The sequence below is a fragment of the Oryctolagus cuniculus genome, chromosome 11 (genome assembly GCF_964237555.1).
Source record: "Oryctolagus cuniculus chromosome 11, mOryCun1.1, whole genome shotgun sequence".
NCBI lineage: Eukaryota > Metazoa > Chordata > Mammalia > Lagomorpha > Leporidae > Oryctolagus > Oryctolagus cuniculus.
The window spans coordinates 54,857,516-54,881,693 of record NC_091442.1 but is presented as its reverse complement, the minus strand read 5'-3'; the positions used below and the strand labels follow the sequence as shown (position 1 = coordinate 54,881,693).

The following is a 24,178-nucleotide window of genomic DNA, read 5'->3' as shown; positions in this document are numbered from 1 at the left end:
TCCCACATGACTGCAGGGGCCCAAGCACTTGGGCCATCTTCTACTGCTTTCCCAGGAGCATTAGCAAGGAGCTGAATCAAAAGTGGAATAGCTGGGACTCGATCCGGCGCTCACGGGACGCCAGTGTTGTAGGCAGCAACTTAACCGGCTGTGCCACAATGCCGGCCCCACAGAAAGCTTCAACAGGAAAAATCTGATCATGATCTCATTCACTCTCTCTTCTGCCTCCCCTTTCCCTTCCTGTTTAACCCCCTCCAACGTCTTCCCCTTCGTCCTCAGAAAACAGCAACATCTTCAGCATGGGCTACAGGGCCCTGGAGGTGTGGCCCAGAACACACCTCCCACCACTCCTCTCGCGGCTCCTGGGGCTCCAGCACATGGCCTTCTTTCGGGTCTTTGGTCAGACTCGTCCCCTCCTGCCACAGGACTTTCGTATATGCTGCTCGCTTGGCCCCCATGGCCCTTCGAGTTCCCTTCCTCCTCAGCTGGCATTCATTCATCCCTTAGCTCTGTACCAAAATGTCTCCCTTAGCAAAACCTACTCTGATCTGACACTAAAGCTGGAACGAGTGTTCATACATGCACCGACCTGGCTGGCTTTCTTTCAAAGCACTTACTAGTTTACGATGATACATGGATTTGTGTGACTATATGATTTGAAACCAGTTATTTCTTTTCCCCTCCCAATAGATGGTAGGCTCCGGGAAAGTACCACTGCCAATGGCTGCCCACCAGCACTGTATCCACAGCAGGTCTTGATAGGCCCTAAAATCTGAGATACTGGGGTAGGCGTGTGGCACCACGGTTAAGATGCTGTTTCAGATGCCCACATTCCGTGTCAGAGCGCCTGGGTTCAAGTCCTGGGCCTGCTTCAGGATCCAGCTTCTGCTAATAAACCCTGGGAGACAGCAGGTGATGGCTCAAGTGCTTGGATCTCTGCCACCCGCATGGGAGACCCAGATGGAGGTTTCTCAGCTACTGGCTTTGGGCTGGCCTAGCCCAACCCAGGCTGCTGTGGGCTCTTTGGGGGAGTGAACCAACTGATGGGAGCTATCTAGCTTTCTTTCTCCTCTATTTCCTTCTCTCTGCCTTTCAAATAAACAAAAAATAAAGCCTTAGCTATCATTCCTTTTTTGACTGAGCAAACCAAGAAGGAATTATGCACCTTCTGGTAGCAAACTATGACCAGGAAGAAAAGGAGAGTCAGTGTTAGATGCCCACTTGGCTACAAACTCAGCACGTCTTCCTTGCCTCTTCCCGGAAAACATGGCTGACGCCAACGTAGCATTGGTTTCCAAGACCTGTCATTCCTCCTGAGCTGGTCCATCATCCCCTTCTCAGCCTCCTCGTCAGCCCCAGGCTCCCCACCCCCACCCCCAAGCAACCAAACCCTCCGATGTCCAGCACAGGAGAGGTGCAGGGAGTGAGAGAATCCACTACCGCTCACTCCCGGTCACACAAGCAATGGTCATCCTGCAAAGCCCTTATAGCCCTTTCACAGACAGATCCCTGAGACAAACTCCCTGTCCTGTTGTAATCGCTTGGGAAACTTGAGGTTCCAAGAGGCCTCGCGAGTCGCACAAGGTCACACAGTCCGTGGGAGGCAGCCCTAAGATGAGCACCTACAACCCCCTGACACCTTAGTCCGGAGTTTTCCTTGCCATTAGCAGTCTCCTTCGCGGTAAACTTAAACTTGGCTTTCTCGTCCCTCAGTAAACACCTGTTCCTGACCCATCAATGCATCCTCAGCCCCATCTGTGCTCCCCTCCCCTGCACCTGTCCTGGTCTGTGCACGGGGCGGGGTGGGGGGCGCACAGCCCCTACAGCCTTTCCCAGCACTTCCTCTGTGGGAGCCACCCCGGGGAACCAGAAGCCCCCAAGGAAAAGAAAAAAAGAAAAACACAAAGACAAGACCTGCCCCATCAGAGCCAGGTCCCTGGCTATCCTTCGGCCCGCGACGAGCCCAGAGCCGGCGTCTCCTGGCAGGGAAGACCCGGAGAGAACCGGGGCAGCGTGGCGGCGCCAGGGATGCGGCACAGACCGGCCAGGCTCCCGGTTCGGCCCAAGGTCACCCAGCCCCGGCCCGATCCCCACCCACTCGGCCCGAGCGCCCCCTGGCGTCCCGGGCTGGCCTCCCCCTCGCCCTCAGGGAGTGGCCCGGGAAGTCCGGGCTCGGGGGGCCGAAGGAAGGAAGGAGGAGGGTGGGCCGAGGACCGGGAGAGGCTGCGCCCCGGGGAGGAGCGGGAGGCGGGGCCCTCTACCTGATAGCTGAGGACGCCGTCCGGCTCGTTACTCCCGGCCGGCATAGCGGCCCCGAGCTAGGTGTCGCCGGTGGGTTCCAGGCCGCGCGTCCGCAGCCCGCGCGCCGGGCTCGGGTGTGAGCGGGTCACCCCCCGTAGGCGACCCCGCTCCCGGAGCCAACGGTCAACCATCAACCGCCGCCGCCGCCGCCTCCATAGCCACCGGCCCGCGAGGCGTCCGCCGCAGCCAATCAGCGAGCGGCCTGGGCAGCCAATCAGGGCGCGGAGCACGGGAGGACGCCGTCCGGCGGTACCCGGGGCGACCAGAGGAGGCGGAGCCAGAGCTCGGGAGCCAACCACCGCGGGGCCCGGTTGCCGTGGAAACCGCCTCCCTCCCTTCAGCCCCCGCCCCGGGCTTGAAGGTCCTTTCAACTGCTTGCTAGAAATTGAACAATTCCCACTCCTAGCCAGCGGGCTGCGGCTGCACCTGACCCTTGGAAACTGGACGAGTGCTGCCTTTTGCCTCTTCTGAGTTTAATCCTCGGGGGATGAGCTTTTCCGTTCTGGAGGTAGTGGGGTGGGGGGACGTCCCTGCCGGTTGCAGGTGGAAGTGATTTGGGGGTGAGGGGCCAGGGCCTGGTCGGGTGACTTGGTGAACCCCTGAGCTAGTGGGCCAGATTGAAGAGGAGGAAGCCGGTAGCGCTGGGGCCTCCTCAGCAGACTCGGCGCTGCCCCGGGTCTGCTCCCCGCACCAGGAGCCCAGACAGAATGTAGCCAAGAAATGCTTCCAGCTTGTCCAGAAAATGGTGGAAAGCCGGTGATCACTGAACAACAGAACCACCGACCCAGGGCCAGGTTAGAACGTCCTAACGAACGCATATAGCAAGACTTGAGTTGGATGAGAACAGAAAGGACGGCCAAAATCCAGCCTGCAGAGGAGGCTGCCCCATCACCTCCGACTGTAGGTGGGTGTGCATTGTTGGTGGGGAAAGCATCCTAGCACGTGTTGAAGCTCCATCTCCTGCATCCTGGATCTTGCATTGGCCCTGAAACTGGAAACAAACACGGCTGGACTTCTGTGTCCCTGAACAGAGCCATATGTCTGAGCCCCTGTCTGAGCCCCTTGTCTGGAGTGAGTCTTAGGGTCCATCGCCACACTCCCTGTCCATCTCACCACGAACCCTGTCCCTTGCACCTGGAGTTCACATCCCACCCTCCTCCTCATCTTGACCTGCCAGAATTTTAACCATCCTCCAAACTATCAAAGGCCACCTCCTCCAAGAAGCCTTTCATTATTATGCCCTTTGTGACATCCCTAACAGATGTCAACTCTTCCTGCTTGGAATCCTTAACAGTATTTCAGACCTTAACAGAGTTTCTGGGCTTCAGTCATTTTTAAAATGTTGGGTTTTTTTTTTTAATGTTGACTTTAGCTTACTACAATATTATAAATTCTTTGAAAGCAATTTTTTAAAGTTAATGTCCATTTTTGTATATGAAAGGCAGAGACACAAAAAGAGAGATCTTGCACCAGCTGGTTCACTCCCCAAATGCCTGCAACAGCCAAGACTAGACCAGGTCAAAGCCAGGAGCCCAGAACTCCATCCAGGTCTCCCATGTGGGTGGCAGAGACGCAAGGACTTGAACCATCATCTGCTGTTTTCCAGAGCGTCTTAGCAGGAAGTTGGATAGGAAGCAGAAGAGTGGGGATTTGAATGAGGCACTCCAATATGAGGTGCGGGCATCCCAAGCAGTAATGTTGCCATGGCACCAGATGCCCACCTTGGCAAGGATTCTTCTTTTGCCCTTCTGTGTACTCCACAGAACCTTGAAGAATGCTGGAAAGTAGTTGGCAAATATAAGAGAGGTCTTCAAAAAGGTTGTGGAAATGCATACTATGAAAAGATGAAGAGAGATTTCAAGGATTTTTTTTGCACCAAAATAAGCTTATATTTTAATTCCATTTTCTACAGACTTTTTGAAGTATCTTATGCTTTTAATTTAATCTAATAAAAATTTTTTGGGAGCCAGTGCTGTGGCATAGTGGGTAAAGCCACCACCTGCAGTGCCAGCATCCCATATGGACACTGGTTCGAGTCCTGGCTGCTCCTCTTCCGATCCAGCTCTCTGCTATGGCCTGGGAAAGCAGCAGAAGATGGCCCAGGTGCTTGGGCCCCTGCACCCACGTGGGAGACCCAGAAGAAGCTCCTGGATCCTGGCTTCGGATTGGTACAGCTCCGGCCGTTGCAGCCATCTGGGGAGTGAACCAGCAGATGGAGGATCTCCTTCTCTGTCTCTCTCTCTCTCTCTGTATCTCTACCTTTCAAACAAATCTTTTTTTTTTTTAAATGTTCTGAACATTGGGGCTGGTGTGATGGTACCACAGGTTAAGCTGCTGCCTATGGTACCAGTATGGGATACTGGCACCAGTTGAAGTCCCGGCTCCTCCACTTGTGATCCGGCTCCCAACTACTGTGCCTGAGAAGGCAGCAAAGGACAGCCCAGGTACTTGGGCCCCTGCCACTGATGTGGAAGACCCAGATGGAGTTCCAGGCTCCTGGCTTCTACCTCGCCGAAGCCCTGCCATTGCGGCCATTTGGGGAATAAACTAGTTAGTGTATGGAAGATCTCCCTCTCTCTCTGTCACTCTGCCTTTCCAATAAATAAATCTTTATTTAAAAAATTATTGAACATTAACTATGGCCAGACCCAGATAGCACAGAAGATGTCGATAAATGTGAAATATAATATAGGGTGGGCATTTGGCACAGTGGTTAAGACAGCACAGGGGACACTTGCATCCCATATCAGGGTGCCTGAGTTTGAGTCCTGACTCCACTTGGAATTGCAGCTTCCTGTTGATGTGCACCCTGGGAGACAACAGGTGATGGCTCGGGTCCTTGGGTCCTCGCCACCCACATGGGAGACCCAAATGGAGTTCCTGGCTCCTGGATTCAGCCTGGCCCAGCCCTGGCTCTTGCAGGGATTTGGGGAGCCAGTGGATGAAAGATTTATCTCTGTGTGTGTGTTTAAGAAAACTGAAGCCACCTGGAATTCAATCATTATGAACTCAGAACACATTGCCTGACATTGCCTGAGAACCTAGATCCAGCCCTGTGTTTGTGTGCTTTTGCCCTTAGCTGAGTCTTACAGCTTAGCGCGGGGATAGTAAGCAAGTAAACCCACAGCACACTACAGGTTCCGATGGCTCCTATGAGGGTAAACTGAGAACAAAGGGGAAGTCTCATCTGGCGAGGTATGTCAAGCTCAAGTCTGATCCTAGAGTTCATGGCCACCATGTCACTCTGTCCTATAAAAATGGCACCGTCTATGACATCTGCCACAGAGGCAGGATGGAGGGGGCCAAGGATGGCGCCCACACTCCCCACTCCCCCAAAGGCTGGTCCTGGCCATAGGCAGGGCAAGGTAGGAAGGAGAATGAAGAGGGAGACTCATCCCCAGGAGCCCTGGTGGCTGCGGTGGAGGCAGAGCCTCTGGCCCTGGGGTTCCAGGGTTAAGAGCCCCACCTTCTGGCCTACTGTGCAAATTACAAAGGGAGGTGGGCCACGGAGCTGCCTCTGCGGCCGCCTGAGGCTGCCGTCCTCTGGGGCACTGTGGAAGCCAGGCGTTCCCTTCCCAGGGCTCATGTGGTCTCTCTCTCTTTCCTGAGTCCAGACAGCAGGCTCTTAGCTTCTACCGCTCCCTATGCATGTTGGAAAAATGCAAATGATGGTTCTCAGCAGGGCCAGCAATGAAGCCCTCAAGGAGCTGCATGGAGAATATTCGGCCAACGCCACCACCTCCCATTGGTTATTCTTCTAAAGAAGCCAAGAAAATCAGTGGGGCTGGCTTTTTGGCATAGAAGGTAAAGCCACCACCTGCAGCACTGGCATCCCATATGGGCAGTCCCAGCTGCTCCACTTCCGATCCAGCTCCCTGCCAATGGCCTGGGAAAGCAGCAGAAGATGGCCCAAGTCCTTAGGCCCCTGCACCCATGTGGGAGACCTGGAAGGAGCTCCTGACTCCTGGCTTCTGATTGGCCCCACTCCAGCCATTGTGGCCATGTGGGGAGTGAACCGTTAGGTGGAAGATCTCGTTCTCTGTCTCTCTCTCCGTAACTCTGCCTTTTAAATCTTTAACAAATAATAAAATTATGAAAATTAAATAACAGGAACAGAACTCAGATTTTCTGGGCCAGCATTTGGCCTGGAAGAAGGCATAAAGTGGAGAAGAAAATGTCAAATGAATGTGTGGTGACAACAACCACACACACATCATCATCACATCAACAGGGAAGCAGGGAGGCACAAGACAGGAACTGCCTCAATCCTTACAGCAACTCAGAGGTTCTATAATCCCACTTTACAGATGAGAAGACTGGGGCTTAGCGCCATAGACGTCCTCGGGTCCAGACTGCATGAGTCTGACCATCCTCCTGCCTCCCCTGGGGCTGCTGGGGATCTACCCTTCTCTAACTGTCAAAGGCTCCACTCTCTGCTGCCAACTGAGTCTACCTTCTACATTCCGTCTCTACCCTCCTCTCTCTCTCTAGGACCACTGGTTCCTACACTTCGGGGGAAGAGGCAGGTCTTGAGCCCCCGGGAGAGATGATAAAGTCGCTGGGTTCTCTTTTTTAAAGATTTATTTATTTATTTGAAAGAGTTACACAGAGAGAGGAGAGGCAGAGAGAGAGGGAGAGAGAGGTCTTCCATCAGCTGGTTCACTCCCCAGTTGGCCGCAACAGCCAGAGCTGAGCTGATCCGAAGCTGGGAGCAAGGAGCTTCTTCCGGGTCTCCCACACCAGTGCAGGGGCTCAAGAACTTGGCCATCTTCTACTGCTTTCCCAGGCCATAGCAGAGAGCTGGATCGGAAGAGCAACAGCCGGGACTCGAACCAGTGCCCATATGGGATGCTAGCACTGCAGGTGGTGGCTTTAACCTGCTATGCCACAGCGCTGGCCCCATGGGCTCTCTTTCTTCTCAGGTAATTTCACAGGACACAAAGTGCTAGCTATCCAGTCGTGAGTTACTTAAGACAGATTCATTCTGAGTAGCGCACTGTTTGGCAATGTGACTGTTACACGACTCTCATGGGGAGCACTTACACAAGCTGGGAGAGCTACAATGCCTCTGGGCGGGACTTTCCCATCATTGACCAGAAAGTGCACAGCTCTACTGCCCAAAGGGCACCGAACTTCTCTCATCTGGAGATAAACAGGCATAAATGCGAGAAACTCAGAACATCCGAGAAAACGCTCCCATACAATTGCCGACGTTTCCATTAAAAGCACTCTAATTCTTCTGACAGTTTGCCATGTCTCTGGCTCTGAACTGTCCAAGGGTCCGCATGGGAGAGTTCCCAATCTTCACTTGCCTTTATGTATCTTCCTTTAAAAAAATAATTGATTGATTTACTTATTTATTTGAAAGGCAGAGTGTCAGAGAGAGAGAGAGAGAGAGAGAGAGATCTTCCATCTGCTGGTTCACTCTCCAGACAGCCAGAACAGCCATGTCTGGACCAGGCTGAAGCCAGGAACCAGAAACTACAGTCTGGTCTCTCACACAGGCGGCAGGGGCCCAATTACTTGAACCACCTTCAGCTGCCTTGTCAGGCACATTAGCAGGAAGCTGGATCTGAAGCAGAGCAGCCAGACCTGACCTTGAACTCTGATTTGGGACGTAGCCATGGCAACAGTGGCTATTACTCCCTGGACTACAACCTATCGCCCAGTTTCCAGCTGCTGCTTCTACCTGATTTTTGCCTCCTAATTAGACATCTAAAACCAAGAAAAGGCTGCAGGAGAAGACGTCAGGAACCCAGGAGGAACTTAATGAGGGCTTGTTTGTGCTGTAGCCTGGTGAGCGTCTCCTGTGGCAGGGAAGCGCGAGGCGGGGGGAGTGGGAGAGAGACACCGAGTTCTGTCACACAGGTGCGTCATCGGCTTTCAGCCCTGCCAAGTCACAGCGTATTTCCAGAGCCTGCGGAAGACAGTTTTTCCTCTGTTCACAGTATACTGCCAGCCTGGAACGCCACAGCCACATACCACAGGGAAGAATCCTGAAGCACCAGGAAAACCGACTGTTGGAATCGCATCACCCACCACCACCGCATTCATCATCAACATCATCCACAGAACTTGGTCGCATGGCACTCAGTGACACCTGGCTCTGAGGCAGAACACAGGTGAGACAGTAGAAACCTGCCCTGCCTTCTTTAGAATCACCATTAAGATACATGGACAGCGGCCCGCATTATGGCGCAGCCCGAATCCCATCTGGACGGCCAATTTGAGTCCCAGCTGCTCTGTTTCCAATCCAGCTCCCTGCTAATGCTCCTGGGAAAGCAGCAGAGGATGGCCTAAGTTCTTGGGCCCCTGCTACCCACCTGGGAGACCTGGATGACCCCAGTGGAGTTCTGGCTCCTGGCTTTGGCCTGGCCCAGCCCCAGCCATTGCAGCCAGTTGGGGAGTGAGCCAGCAGATGGACAATCTCTCTCTTTCCCTCTCTCTCTCTCTCTCTCCTCCACCCCCTTTCAAATAAATACATAGTTTAAAAAATTAAGATACTTGGACAGAGGCAGAATGACAGCAAGGACTCCAGAGGAAACAGAAGAAAATAGAAAAACAAGCTGTAAAAAATAAAAATAAAATGCCATAGGCAAGGCAAGACTAGACTTCCAGCTCCGGATGGGAAGCCATTCAGGAAACGAAGAGGAGCAGGTGTTCACCACGGACCACCTGCCAAGTCCTTGGTTACCAGATCTGAACACGTTTGTATCCAATGCATTTACCTGCTTCTACCCAGCCTAGCCCTGCTTAGAAATGAAGCCCGATTACAGCGGTTTCTCCCTGCATTTTTATCTGCCTGGGGATTAGGACCTCCTGAGTAAGGAGGTACAGACTTGGCTTTCAACCAATCCGCTCGAGAGGGCGGGACTTAAGGTGGGCGAAGCTGCAGGGGCTCACAGGCGTGCAATGCTCCGCACTCAACTGCTTCATCCCCACTACCTCGTTTGTGCCTCCCATACACAGAACGTCTTGCAGACTAAGAAGCTGAAGTGTGGCTGGGTCCGGAGACTTGCCCAGGCCTGTCACAGTAAGTGGAGCCCGGTGGAGAGCTGCTGAAGCTCTCGGCCTCATGCTGTGACTTCCCGAAGGAGACTCCCGACGTGGCATCTACAGAACAGCTCACCCTGCCACTCAATCAGAAGCGCGGGCTCCTCATCAGGTGAGAGTGTCGTGCACTTTCCACCATGGAAAGCTTGCAAGTGATACCCATTCATTAGCTTACTGAGCAAACTCAGTTCTGAACGTGACTGTTACTGCTTCTTATCTCCAGATGCGTGCTATCAGACACAGATATAAATTCAACCCAAGCCACTCTGACTCCCAGTGATACCTCCCCGAGGGCCTTTTATTTTGCAGCTAATAAAAAAGAGGCCCATTCGGACGACTGGGCTAAAGGGAAGAGACACAGAATCTGAATTTATTCCGCTTATTTATCTTGCGCTTTCTCTAACCGTTCGCCAAATTGAAAAGGTCAGCTTCTTCTTTGAAGGCAGAGTTGTCCTTTCCACAAGCCAACAGAAAATTGGAGTATTCGTTAGATCTGCAAAAAAAAAAAAAAAAAAAAAAAAAAAGGTAAAATGGTCAGCAGAGAGAAAAAAAAAAAGAATTCAGGACTCAACACTTAGAATGCAATCAGCAGAGCCTGGGGGAGGCAGAGTAGACGGAAGCCATTACAGGCAGCTTGCATCCCATGTCAGCTGAAGACGTCCCAGAACTTCTCGTGCCTGTCCCCTAAGAATTGTTGAGAGGGGCTTAAATCCTCCTGACCGTTTTCCACCCAACACAAGTTCTCTCCCGCAGCATCCCCGAGAAGGGGCCAGCCAATGTTCCGTGGATACCTCCAGGGACACAGAACTGCCACTGAATGAGGCTGGCAGCCCGATGCCGGGTACGGTTTGCCTCATTCCAAGTGCTCTCCTCTGTGGCTCCCTGGGCAGCCCTCCTTGTAGCCCATTGCCATACCCTCCCTGGCTCTTGTCTTCCTGGGACAAATGGGATTACCGTCTCTGGCAAACCAGTTGCAACTCTTTGGTGGTGGTTCCTAACCATCAGGAGAACTCCAGCAACAGAAAGCCAACTTTAAAAAGACTTCCACGGGGGACCAGCCTACGGTGCAGTGGGTTAACGCCCTGGCCTGAAGCGCCGGCATGTCAAATGGGCGCTGGTTCAAGACCTGGCTCCTCTACTTCCATTCCAGCTCTCTGCTATGGCCTGAGAAAGCAGTGGAAGATGGCCCAAGTCATAGGACAAAATCTTTGTCTTGGGATAACTTTATTATGCCAGTAGTAGCTGCTGAACCCCCACATTAGACAAAGGATTCTCTGACTAGTAATGCTAGTTCTTCTGACCCCATTACTAGTTCTTCTGACCCCATTTACACAGAAGTAAATGTAGCCATAGCTCCTGCCACCCATGGACGGCACACTTGCTTCCCCTGGATGCTCTCCAGGCAGCACCCCGATAACCCCATTATGTCATCTCTTTCATGCCTTCTGTTCTGTGTGTCTCCAGGGAACCAGACAGCCAGATCTGTTTAATGCCACATAATTTACTATACCTACACCACATTTTATGGCCTTAATTTAATTCATTATAGATATTGTGATGTGGCTCTGTTTTCCCGAAAAACAGGTCACTTCTTCATTTGCTTGGCAATCAGCCTCCTCCTGGTTAGCCACAGTCGGAACTTTCTCATCTCTTCTGGTAAGCGATAACAGAATATGAACCAAAACCCGTAATAAGGTTTGGAGTCTCTGGCCCAGAGAGCTCATCTTCTAGAAGTTTACGTAAACAGCTGTAGATGTACGTGCATGGGGTTCCAGCAGCACCCTCGTACATCCGGGGATATCCCCCAGTGGAATGTGGGCACAAATATGAGGGGTGCGTTAGCCATAGCGCATTGCATGCCAGTGCCTTAGGTTGCAAGGAGGGGAAGAAGTGGTGACCTGGCCAGTGCTCAGAGAGGTTGAGGTGCAACATATGCACCCGAGGGGGTCAGGAACGGGCCAGACACTGGACTGGCCTCTTGCCTCACTCTTCTTGAGGTCACCTCTCCCAAGGGGAACTTTTGCTCCCTGGTCTCCCTTCTACCTCCCAGACCTCTGAGAAATTTCCTGTTCAAGGGCATCTCCCAGGAAGAAGCCTAGAAGGGGCAAGGTGATCCCTCTCTCTTGGACCAGTACCTTCCTTCCTCCCACGGTGAGCCACCACCCGGCCTCCTTGCTCAGCTCCCTGGAGATTTAGCAGCTCCATTCCCGAAGCTCTTCCTGGGAGTTTCTCTCTGCTTCCTCCCTGAGCGGCAAGGACCGGAGTGGAAGGGAATGGAGTCAGCCCTTTCACCCACTCTCCTGGAGCAGTAAGTCAGCTCAGTGCAGTGTTCGACTTACTGGCCAGGTGCTTTGGGTTGAAACAGACAACATACTCAAGTTTTGAGTAAAATGAGAAAGAGAGAAAGAAATAGGAAGGGGAAGGGAAGGGAGGAAAGAGAGGGGAGAGGAGGGGAAGGGAGGGGAGGGAGGGGAGGGGAAGGGTAGGGAGCTGAGGGAAGGGGAGGGGAGGGGAGGGAGGAGAGGGGAGGGAAAGGGAAAGCAGAGGAGGGAAAGGGAGGAGAGGAGAGGGAGGGAAGGGGAGGGGAAGGGAGGGGTAGGGAGCTGAGGGAAGGGGAGGAGAGAGAGAAGAGGGAGGGAGAGGAGGGGAGGGAAAGGAAGGGGAGGGGAAGGGAGGGGAGGGGAGGGAGGGAGGGAGAGAGAGAGTGGAAGAAGGGAGACTTCCAGGATTAATGACTTCAGGTGTAGCAGGATCCAGGAATCCAAAAAGACTGGGGTCCTTAACTCATCGCCTTTCTCTGCCCCTCAGTGTTGCTCTGTGCCCAGGCCGATTCTCCTTCCTCGCGCAGTAGCAAAGAGGGCCACGAGCTCTCATCACCTTCCCAGCCAATGGTTCCATGAGTGGTCCTGTGGGTCTGTGGGGGTTTGGGTGGGGGGCTGGTCTAAGGTAGGAACAAGAGTTCATCTTGTTTGCTGGTTTCAGGAAATGACTCAGAAACCTCGGAGTGGCCTGGCTGGGGAAATGTGCTCAACCCAGAGCCAATCACAGAGACCAAGGTGTCGCGGATTCACCGCCAGCGCTGGGGAGAGAGGTGGGCCCCATCTAAACTGCATGGACTACGAATGAATATGGAAAGAAGCAGGTCTGGACACTGCACTGGGCCTGCCTCAATCCCTGCCTGTCCTTGTACGTGGTCAAGTTCCACAGTCTCCTGTACTTGCTCAGAGTCCACTTCCCCAGAGTGACAATCTTCGGTTGCCAGGTAGCCCGGGGGGGGGGGGGGGTCCCCCACCTCCCATACCCTTCAAGTAACCCCTGATACCATATGTGTGTCTTCTCCTGGGTTGCAGCAAGCAGCAACAGTAGCTACACAGTAACCGTCCTGTAACAGCCTGGAGGTCTGGCTTCACTCTGAGTAAAACCAAACCCCTTGCCTTGCCTAACCTAAGGCAGAGATCACTGGGGCAGAAATGGGAACTCCCAGGCCCTAGCCATGGCTGCACCACGTGGTTGTACAACTTGTATCCTGCAGGGGTTTAGCTTCCAGGCCAAGTATCCCCATGTAAAGGTCCCTCAAGTGGCAGAGGAAAGGGGGCCTTTTACCAATGACCACAGTAAAGGGCAGCATTTGGCACAGCACGTAAGATGCTACTGGGGGGCCGATGCTGTGGCACAGTGGGTTAATGCCCTGGCCTGAAGCACCGGCATTCCATGTGGGCACCGGTTCGAGTCCCGGCTGCTCTACTTCCAATCCAGCTCTCTGCTATAGTCTGGGAAAGCAGTGGAAGACGGCCCAAGTCCTTGGGCCCCTGCACCAGCATGGGAGACCCAGAAGAAGCTCCTGGCTCCTGGCTTCGGAGCAGTCCAGCTCCGGCCATTGTGGCCAACTGAGGACTGAACCAGCAGATGGAAGACCTCTCTCTCTGCCCCTCCTTCTCTCTCTATGTAACTCTGACTTTCAAATAAATAAATACATCTTAAAAAAAAAAAAAAGACACTATTTGGGACACCTGCATCCGATATCAGATTGCCCAGGTTCAAGTCTCGCTTCTGCTCACAATTTCAGCTCCCTGGGGGGAAGCAGGTGATGGCTCAAGCACTTAGATCCCTGCCACCCACGTGAGTTCCTGGTTCTTGGATTCAGCCTGGCCTGGCCTGGCCTAGTCCTGACTGTTGTAGGAATTTGGGAAGTGAACCAACAGATGGAAGATCTTTGTCTCTGTCTCTACCTTTTCTATAAAGCGAAAATAAGTAAATTAACTAAAAAGAAAAACAACGTCCCACGGTGCTCTTTGTGGGCTAACAACCTGCCCTGCCTACAGCACAGGTACAGATAAGGGGTGATTGTTTCCAGGCAAGAATTTCAAGGCTTGGACTTTACACCTGGTGACACGGCTCGAGGAACAGAATGATTGTCGTATGAGGTGTTTCTTTGCTTCTGGGTGTGGTGTGGCTGGGCATAAAGGCAGTGAAGCTGCAGTTCTGTGCTCCCACAGTCAGCCAGGCATCTTGCAGCCCCATGGACCACCGGTGCCATCACACTCAGGTGGGGTGGGGGGATGTCTCTATGACTCAGTACAAGAGCTCACAGAGAACAGCAGCAGCTACCGCCCAGATGTACCCTTGTCTCATTTTTTTTTTTTTATTTGAAAGAGCTACACACAGAGAGAGGTCTTCCATCTGCTGGTTTACTCCCTAATTGGCCACAACAGCTGGAGCTGCGCCTATCCGAAGCCAGGAGTCGGGAGCTTCTTCCAGGTCTCCCACGCAGGTGCAGGGGCCCAAGGACTTGGGCCATCTTCTCCTGCTTTCCCAGGCCATAGCAGAGAGCCGGATCAGAAGTGGAGCAGCCAGGACTCGAACCAGCACCCTTATGGGATGCCAGCACTGCAGGCTAGCGGCCCCACCCTTGTCTCATTTTTATCCTTTGTGCTGCGTTTGGTTGCTGTGGGCGTAACCAAAATGAGAGCAGGACTCGGTGGCCTCCGTTCTTGGCCACTCTCAAACTCAAACCAAACTTTACAGCTCAGCAACGGTTTCCCCCATGAGCTGTCGGCGGGGCTGCCCGTACTCTAGAAACCAGCAGGTAAAACTTGACCTGTGCAGTGACAGGCATAGGTCAAGAACACCACGTGTTGGCCCCACTGGCCCTGTTCAGTAAGTCAACTTACCCAGCGGCCTGAACAGGCGTGTCTGGAAACTTCAATTACCCTGGGTTTCCATGGAGACAGGGTGGCGCAGCCCTGGGTGCGCAAGCTCTTGTTGCTGAACAAAGAGCATTGATTGTGCCCTGAGCACTGTTCTCAGTGATTCACATCCATTATCTCACCTAAATTTCACAACAGATCCGTATCAACATCCTCTTTGCTGAAAAGAGAAAACAGGTTAAGCAACCTGCCCACAACTGCAGAACTGCCGGCTAACAGAGGGACTCCACGCAGTCCTGGCAGGCGGCTCCCAGCCCCACATACGGAGGAGGCATCTGGGTGTGGGATGACCCTGTGAAGAACAGGTGGCCTGGCCTGGCACCTCCAGGGTGCTCACTGGGCTCCAGAGACAAGAAGTACCCAAGCCCCGGCTCGAGGTTTTCACCTTTTGGAGAGTGCAAGTGTCTGAAGATTTATTTTTTATTTGAAAGGCAGAGTTACAGAGAGACAGAGACAGAGAGATCTTGCATCTGCTGGTTCACTCCCCAAATGGCTCCAATGGCCAGAGCTGGGCCAGTATGAAGCCAGGAGCCAGGAGCTTCTTCCGAGTCTCCCACATGGGTGCAGGGGCCCAAGCAATTGGGCCGTCCTGCACTGATTTCCCAGGCGCATTAGCAAGGAGCTGAATCAGAAGTGGAGCAGCCTGGTCTCAAACCAGCACCCTTATGGGATGCCAGCACCAATGGTGGTGGCTTTACCAGCTACGCCATAGCACCGGCCCCCAAGGATACAGGTCTCTGATCCACTCTCACCCAGGAACAGCAGGCTAAACTTCCCATCAGACATGATGTGCTTGATCACTGGAGTTAAAAGATTAGTTTTTTTGTTTTTTTTGTTTTTTTTTTTTTTTCCTGACGGGCAGAGTGGACAGTGAGAGAGAGAGACAGAGAGAAAGGTCTTCCTTTGCCGTTGGTTCACCCTCCAATGGCCGCCGCGGCCGGCGCGCGCGGCCGGCGCACCACGCTGATCCGATGGCAGGAGCCAGGAGCCAGGTGCTTTTCCTGGTCTCCCATGGGGTGCAGGGCCCAAGCACCTGGGCCATCCTCCACTGCACTCCCTAGCCACAGCAGAGGGCTGGCCTGGAAGAGGGGCAACCGGGACAGAATCCGGCGCCCCGACCGGGACTAGAACCCGGTGTGCCGGCGCCGCTAGGCGGAGGATTAGCCTAGTGAGCCGCGGCGCTGGCTAAAAGATTAGGTTTTAAGATTAGTTTTCATTGTCTCCAAACTCCTCTGGCAGGATTATTCCCATTGTTGCATTCCAGGTTCTGCTGAAAATTCTAGCTTTGTAGGCTCAGAGCAAAATCTTAGTGTCCTTGGAAGGAGGTGCAGGTCCTCTGGGCTGGTGTACCCTGCGTTCCCTTTTAGCCTCTCCCTTAGCTCCAGAACAGCCACTGAGTCATCTCTCACAATCGCCATCAGCAGTATAAGCTCCAGATGAAACAGTGGCCACGGAGCCCAGTTCTGTCACCCCCTGCTCCCCCCAGGGCACTGGACAAGCTCTGTCTTCAGATGGGCCCTTGAGGGGCACCCTTGTTCTTGTATCTCTTTCCAAGGAAAAAGGGCTTTCCCAGAGGCCCCCAGGACACACCTCTCTGCCCCTGACTGGTAAGGAGAATGGGTTCATCGTGACAAGCAGAGACTAACTACCAAGAGACCAATGAAAGGATGACACATGACAGAACCCACCAGGGTTCTGAAAGTCCCATCTCTAGCTCCCCACAGTGGGGCTGCTGCTTGTTCTTCTTTCAAAGCTTTTTTGTTTTTTTTCTTAGTATTTAATTGAGAGATAGGTTCCCATCCCTTGGTCCACTCCCCAGATACAGTGGTTGGGTTGGGCTGGGGTGACAGCCAGGAGCTAAAGACTCAATCCGGGTCTCCCACGTGGGTGGCAGGGATGCAATCATTTGCGCCATCACCACTGTCGCCAGGGATCTGCACTAGCAGGAAGCTGGAGTCTGGAGCCACAGCCTCAAACTCAAGCAAGCCAGAGCGGCGCCGATCTGAAGCCAGGAGCCAGGAGCTTATTCCAGGTCTCCCATGTGGTTGCAGGGGCCCAAGGACTTGGGCCATCTTCTGATGCTTTCCCAGGCCATAGCAGAGAGTTGGATTGGAAGTGGAGCCACCGGGACTTGAACCGTGGCTCATATGGGGATACCAGCACTGCAGGCTGGGGCTTTAACCGCTGCTTCACAGTACCGGCCCCCTCTCCCTTTATTCTTGAGGTGTTCTTGGTTTGCACCCCTTATGCCCCTCAGTGATTTGGCAGGTCTGACAGCTGAAATCCAGGCTGAATTCTGACAGCTGAAATTCAAGTCTTGCTCATGTGTGAGGGGAGCCAACACCTTTTCAGTGTCTGAGCTCACTGCTTGTGACACATGCCTGTCACATGGTACTATAGTCTGACAGAGCACACACATATCAAGGCACTCCTGTCTCCTGTAGTATCAGATACACAGGAGTTCGTTCATGCTCCTCTAGGGTTCTGCTGGGAAAAAAATGATGTCATGTAAACAAACTAGATAATTCACACCCCTATCAATTTTCCAGAGTGCTTCAAGGGATTCAGGGCCCCTGAGATGTTTGGAGCCCCAAGAACTCTATGAACAAGTATTTTTCCCTCTCTACTCTGAACTTCCCTTGGTACCACTCCTCACCAAACACCAGCCCCAAATAGCACCAACTCCCTGCCTGCCAGGGGGACCCTTCCGCTAGGGAGATTTATACCCAGCCCATGTGGCCCATGGTTTTGCCCATTACACCATGCTGGGGCGTCCACAGGGCCTTGCTGGTAAGTAGCTCTTTAAAGAATTTCTGCTGTCCCTCCTTTTTTTGGAGGGGGCAAGAGACCCCCAAATCAGGTCCGATGTTCATTTGGAGTCACGAAGCCAATAATGAATCCAAAGCTAAGAGCAGCAGCATAGGTTTTATTCAGTGGCCAAAGGGTGAAGCAGGGGCCTGGCTTGCAACTCAACGTCTCAGCCTGCTATGGGCTGAGAAGGCACAGACACAGGGCAACAGGAGGAGGGGGAGGAATACGTCAGTAAGAGGGAGGGAAGAGCATGGGTTTTGCAGGAAGGAGGCAGACTCGGGGAGCCACCTTCCTTTTGTCCTTTTGTCTCTTCCGCTGTGCTCGTGATGACCGCTGTTATGGTGCCAGTGGGAGGGACTTCTAGCATGGAAGTGAGATTCTAATGAGGCTGAAGTCGGCTTGAGGTCATGTTGGCAGCCATCTTGGATCTCACTGGTTCAGACCAGTTGGCTGGGGTGGGTGGGGGGTGTGGAACTCTTGCTGAAAAGTCTTCCTGTTCTCAAAGAGAAAGTTAGGGTGGGGCTGTGCAGACACTGCCCTGGGTCACATTTCTGTGCATCCCCGATTTCCAAAGGTAAGCCCACTTTCATCTGCTGTCAGAACCACCACCCATTCGTGGAAAGGGAATGTTGTTCTTCTTTAGGGCATCCTTTGCAGTCTCTCCTCCTTGAGATCAAAGCCTGCCAGGGCCAGCATTTTGGTGCAGCAGGCTAAGCCACCTCTTGGGCTGCCTGCATTCCATCCCAGAGAATTCTGCTCCCAAGCCAGCTCCCTGTAAATGCGCCTGGGAAGCAGTGGATGATGCTAAAGTGCTCAGGCCCCTGCCAGCCATGTGAGTGACCAGGATGGAGGTCCGGGCTCCTGGCTTTAGCCTGGCCCAGCTTTGGCTGTTGTGGTCATTTGGGGAGTGAACCAGTGGGTGGAAGATCGATCTCTCGCTCATTTTCTTTCTGGCATTCTGCCTTTCAAATAAATAAATAAATCATTAAAAAAAAAAAAAGCCTTCCAGATTTATCTTCAGGTTCAGGTGGAATACACCCAGGAGAGGGCCAAGGGACAGTGGTTGGCTCTGTGTGGCCTCTGTCTACCCCACCCTCCACACCTGGAGGTTCAGAGAGAACTTTGTATACAGGCTGCCTTTGGACAATGCCAACATTTCCTGAAGACGGGATTTTTTTTAAAAGTCTTCAGTCTAACACCTTATCAAAAAATGTTTTTAAGATTGACCTATTTATTTGAGAGGCAGAGTCACAAACAGAGCTGGAGAGACAGAGAGGGAGGTCTTCCGTCCTCTGGTTTGCTCCCCATATGGCTGCAATGGCCGGAGCTGGGCCGATCCAAAGCCAGGAGCCAGATTCTTCCACCACCCTCCTAGGCACTTCTGCAGGGAGCTGGACCAGAAGTGGAGGAGCTGGGACTTGATTCCACATGGAATGCCACTGCCGGGGGTGGAGGCTTAATCTACTGCACCACAGCACCAGGCCCTGCAGACTGGACTTAAGATCACAGAGCCAGTGGCTGCAAGACTCAAGATTCAACACACTGGGGCCGGCACTGTGGTGCAGCGGGTTAAAGCCCTGGCCTGAAGCCGGCATCCCATATGGGCACCGGTTCTAGTCCTGGCTGTTCCTCTTTCGATCTAGTTCTCTGCTATGGCCTGAGATAGCAGAAGAAGGTGGCCCAAGTCCTTGTGTCCCTGTACCCACATGGAAGATCCGGAAGAAGCTCCTGGTTCCTGGCTTCAGATTGGTGCAGTCTGGCCATTGTGGTCATCTGGGGAATGAACCATCAGATGAAGACCTCTCTCTCTGTCTCTACCTCTCTCTGTAACTTTGTCTTTCAAATAAATAAAATCTTTAAAAAAAAAAAAAAAGGTTCAACACAGTGGATCTGTGTTGTGGCACAGTGGGTTAAGCCACAGTCTGCAACACCAGCATCCCATATGGATGCCATTTTGAGTCCTGGCTGCTCCACTTCTGATCCAGTTCCCTACTAATGTGCCTGGGAAAGCAGTGGAAGATGGCCCAAGTATTTGAGCCCCTGCACCCACAGGAGAGAGCCAGATAGAGTTCCAGGCTCCTGGCTTTGGCCTGGTTCAGCCCCAGCTGTTACAACCATTTAGGGAGTGAACCCGCGGATGGAGGATTTCTCTCTGTCTCTGTTTCTCCCTCTCTCTGTAACTCTGCCTTTCAAATATAAACCTTAAAACAAGTAAATAAAAAGGGGATGGATGGGTTGGCACTGTGGTGTAGTAGGCTAAGAATCGGCCTGTGATGCCGGCATCCCATATGGGCTCCCGTTCCTGTGCTGGCTACAGAAGATGGCCTAAGTCCTTGGGCCCCTGCACCCACATGGGAGACCTGGAAGAAGCTCCTTGTTCCTGGCTTTGGATCAACACAGCTCCAGCCACTGCAGCCATTTGAGGAGTGAACCAGTGGATGGAAGACTCTCTCTGTCTCTCCTTCTCTCTCTCTCTCTGTAACTCTGCCTCTCAAAAAAAAAAAAAAAAAATTCAACACAGGTCTCACTCCAAACTTGCTTTCCCTTTGCCAAAATCGTATACTACCTAGAAAACCCAAGAGAATCCATTGGCATTCTAACAGAACTCCATAAAATAGCTTCAAGTGTTTCAGACAATGAAATGAAAAATGTCATTATCAAGGGTTCTTGCGTGACTCCTTTTCCAGGCGATATTTCTAGAAAGAATCAAAAGAAATCAGTCACAGTGGCTGCCTTTGGGGAGGCAAACTATTTGCTTAGGGAACAGCAGTGGGAGGGACACTCTGACTTCACGGTACTTTTAAACTTTAGATTGTGCCGAATGCACACATTAACTGTTAAAAATAAGTAAAGAAGATTCCATAGGAATTAACAAGCAATAAGGCAAAGATTTCAAGGTTTCAAAAGGATGTTAGGCCTGCCAATGGGTTATTCTATTAAATCTCCTTCACCTTTTTTTAAAAAAATATTTATTTATTTATTTGAAAGTTAGAGTTACACAGAGAGAGAAGGGGAGAGAGAGAGAGGTTTTCCATCCATTGGATCACTCCCTAATTGGCCGCAATGGCCGGAGCTGGGCCCATCTGAAGCCAGAAGCCAGGAGCTTCTTCCAGGTCTCCCATGTGGGTGCAGGGGCCCAAGCACTTGGGCCATCTTCTGCTGCTTTCCCAGGCCATAGCAGAGAGCTGGATCAGATGTGGAGCAGGCGGGACTTGAACTGGCATCCATATGGGATGCTGGCACTCCAAGCTGGGGCTTTAACCGCTGTTCCACAGTGCCGGCCTCTCTCCTTCACTTTTTTTTTTTTTTTTTTTTTTTACAGGTAGAGTGGATAGTGAGAGAGAGAGACAGAGAGAAAGGTCTTCCTTTTGCCATTGGTTCACCCTCCAATGGCCACCATGGCTGGCTCGCTGCGGCCGGCGCACTGCGCTGATCCGAAAGCAGGAGTCAGGTGCTTCTCCTGGTCTCCCATGGGGTGCAGGGCCCAAGCACTTGGGCCATCCTCCACTGCACTCCCTGGCCACAGCAGAGAGCTGGCCTGGAAGAGGGGCAACCGGGACAGAATCCGGCGCCCCGACCTGGACTAGAACCCCGTGTGCCGGCGCCGCAAGGCGGAGGATTAGCCTAGTGAGCCGCGGCGCCAACCTTCTCCTTCACTTTTAATCCAAACCATTTCAATTCAGCAACCTTGAGATGCTAGGAATTAGATTTCTACCCACTTCTACTGAAATTTACAATGTTTTAAATGTCTACAAAGACAGGAAATTCTCTGTGGTTTCATGAGAGAGGTTTTGCTTTTAGTTAGAGGATAGCTTTTTCCAGGAGGAAAGTTCATTGTTCCTTTTATTACTTGCCTTTGGGCAAAACGATCAGGTAACTAAGATGCAGTTAACTCCTCATTTTGGAAGCTTAAATGTGCATATCTCTTTCTTTTTTAAAAGGGACATTAAATGAAAGGAAATAATTTGGGGCGGAAAGAATCTTCACAGCGAAGCCTTATCAGATATCGTATTTATTGCAATTAAGAAATTTCTCCTTTGCAAACTATACACACAGATCTTAAGCATCCTTGAAGCCAAGGCCCAAACAGTGTCTCTGATGCAGATGCTCTCGCCTCCCCCAGTCTCTCAGTCTCCCTCCCTTAAGGTTTCCTTTCCAAGGGCTGGCACTGTGGCATAGCGGGTAAAGCTGTCACCTGCAGTACTGACATCCCATATGGGTGCTGGTTCAAGTCCCAGCTGCTCCTCTTCCAATCCTGCTCTCTGCTATGGCCTGGGAAAGCAGTGGAAGATGGCCCAAGTCCTTGGGCCCCTGCACCCGCGTGGGAGACCTCGAGGAAGCTCCTGGCTCCTGGCTTCAGATCAATGCAGCTCCGGCTGTTGCGGCCATGTGGAGAGTGAACCAACAGAAGGAAGACCTTTCTCTCTGTCTCTCCCTGTCTCTGTAACTCTACCTCTCAAATAAATATTTAAAATCTTTTTAAATAAAAAAGTCTCTTTGCAAATCCATCTCTTCCTACAATCAATTCACTAAATTGAGGCAGTGTGTAGCCAGTCCCACAAGGGTCTTTGATCACAGGACTCATGGGGTCCCTTATCTCTTCAATAACGCCTTGATTTTCATTTTTGAGAGCTGTTCCACGAACTTCAGGCCCCAAGCAAGAAGTAATGACCACCTAACCAAAGCCCATTTTGCCATCATCAAAATTCCAGAAAGAACACAATACCATTGACCAATGAAAGATGGGCCATGAGAACTGTGGACCAACCAGAGACCTGCACACATGCTGAACGTGAGCCTCTCAATCCCAGCTTCAGTGTGTACGATTCGCCGACTCCTAACTCCTCGGAGTGTCTGGGAACTAGGCGAGAGCTAGCCAGCTCTTTGCTTTGCACTTCGCAATAAATACCTATTTTCTCCACCTCCCTAACATCAGTGATTGGCTTGCTGAGTGCAGGGTGAGTGCACAAATGTTCTGGGAGTTTTACGACAAACTGGTGCCCATGAATGAATTCTCGTCCCCAGCGGACATCTCACCCGTGGCTCACAACTCCTGGATGACAGTCACACTTGTCACCTTCATAGACAGGCCACTAGCTGCTGACCGCTGACAGGTGTTGTTGGTATAAGGTGATTTTTGGGTGGGAAGAAAAAAAACCTGGATTTGAATTTGGCGAAACTGCCCTGCCACTTGACAGACTTGTTTCCTGTTTTTTGTTTTTAGCAGTCACCAGGTTTAAGGGAGAGAACACACTTGATGGACCAGGCAGGCAGCTCAGGAAAGAACCAAGGGCAACATAATTGCTTTTTGTAACATAGTTCTTTGTTGATAGGTCTGGCAGTAAATAGAAATGAGAATTCAGAGAGCTCTGTTCTTGCAAACCCCTCAGGGTGTATTTTACAAGATTTTCGCAAAAAGCCTATACATATTTTTTTTAAAAGATGGTATTTTGCTGTAATACTACTCGGCCACCGTTCTCCCTGGGATCAGATGAGAAGCAGACACTTAACAGCTCTGCAGGTCATGTCACTATTTTCCAGCTACAGTTGCTTTATGAAGAGAAAGGAAAATGAGAGGAAGTCCATATGTGCACGCTTATATACCTCTCTATCAAAGTGAACCAATATAGAAAAAACAAAATGGAATCTATCTAGAATAGTGGTGCAGAAAAATTAAATTAACCCAAATCCTGTTGGTTCACATAACTTAAATAAATCTTTGATAAATAAGTTGCTTAAATTTGCTAAAAGAAAAAATGGGAGGGGGGAGAGTCCAGCACTGTGGCATAGTAGGTTAAGTTTCCTCCCATATGGGCACCAGTTCGAGCCCTGGCTACTCCACTTCCAATCCAGCTCCCAGCTAATGTGACTGGGAAAGCAGTGGAAGATGGCCCAAGTCCTTGGGCCCCTGCACCCATGTAGGAGAACTGGAAGAAGCTCCTGGCTCCTTGCTTTGGATCAGCTCAGCTCTGGCTATTGCAGCCATCTGGGGAGTGAACCAGCAGATGGAAGACCTCTCTCTCTCTCTGTAACTCTGCCTCTCAAATAAATAAATAAATCTTTAAAACAACAACAAAAAAAAGAAAATAGATGAAGATTTTTACAGAACTGTTAACATACATTTGTACCTATATTTGCTGGCCAGAAAAATATTACACTTACCTTTGTAAGATATTTAAAACTGTAACAGTAGAATGTTGACTTGGGAACAAGTAATACAATGAAGGTGCAGTACAATGTATTAAGTACAACAATTTAGCTTTTAGAGTTTTTCTTTGATAACTGAAAATAATGACCATGTTTATATCTCACTTTCTTAATCTAAGTATACTTTCTTTTTTTCTTAAAGATTTATTTATTTACTTGAAAGTCAGAGTTACACAGAGAGAGAAGAAGAGGCAGAGAGAGAGAGAGTCTTCCATCCGCTGGTTCACTCCCCTGTTGGCCACAATGGCCAGAGCTGCTCTGATCTGCAGCCAGGAGCCAGGAGCTTCTTCCGGGTCTCCCACATGGGTGCAGGGGTCCAGGCACTTGGACCATCTTCTACTGCTTTCCCAGGCCATAGCAGAGAGCTGGATTAGAAGAGGAACAGCCGGGACTTGAACTGGCGCCCATATGGGATGCCGGCACTGCAGGTGGTGACTTTACCTGCTACGCTACAGCACTGGCCCCAGAAACAAGGACTATACTTGCTAAAAATTAAGAAAATAGAAGAGTTGTTTCTAAATATAAATCCATGTACACTTCACTTCTTAAATTCTATATAACGAGACAGTATTTTGGATTTAATAAATACATCTTCGGGA

The 24,178-nt window shown here is 51.5% G+C and overlaps 1 protein-coding gene and 1 long non-coding RNA gene across 7 annotated transcripts in view; one reads left to right on the top strand and one right to left on the bottom strand.

Annotated features, from left to right (window-relative positions):
- SLC4A8 (solute carrier family 4 member 8) overlaps positions 1-2,455 on the bottom strand; it is an 82,296-nt gene extending 79,841 nt beyond the window's left edge. Inside the window, exon 1 of one of the 2 annotated variants that reach the window (XM_051845480.2) lies at positions 2,262-2,455. In XM_051845480.2, the coding sequence (XP_051701440.1) occupies positions 2,262-2,306 (45 nt within the window). In that variant the 5' untranslated portion in view covers positions 2,307-2,455. Of the gene's footprint in view, positions 1-1,914; positions 2,073-2,261 lie in introns of those variants that run through there. The other variant, XM_070052255.1, reaches the window with a different exon arrangement.
- Positions 2,456-2,559: 104 nt separating this feature from the next.
- LOC103348269 (uncharacterized) lies at positions 2,560-23,763 on the top strand. Of its 5 annotated transcripts, none has more exons than XR_007919455.2 (5): positions 2,560-3,205; positions 8,250-8,423; positions 10,939-11,010; positions 11,405-11,505; positions 12,163-23,763. It is a non-coding gene; the product is annotated as an uncharacterized lncRNA (long non-coding RNA). The 5 variants fall into 5 exon arrangements; XR_007919453.2 differs by having other exon boundaries at positions 10,939-11,505; positions 12,163-12,540; positions 13,111-23,763; XR_516698.4 differs by lacking the exon at positions 11,405-11,505 and having other exon boundaries at positions 12,337-23,763.
- Positions 23,764-24,178: the final 415 nt, after the last annotated feature.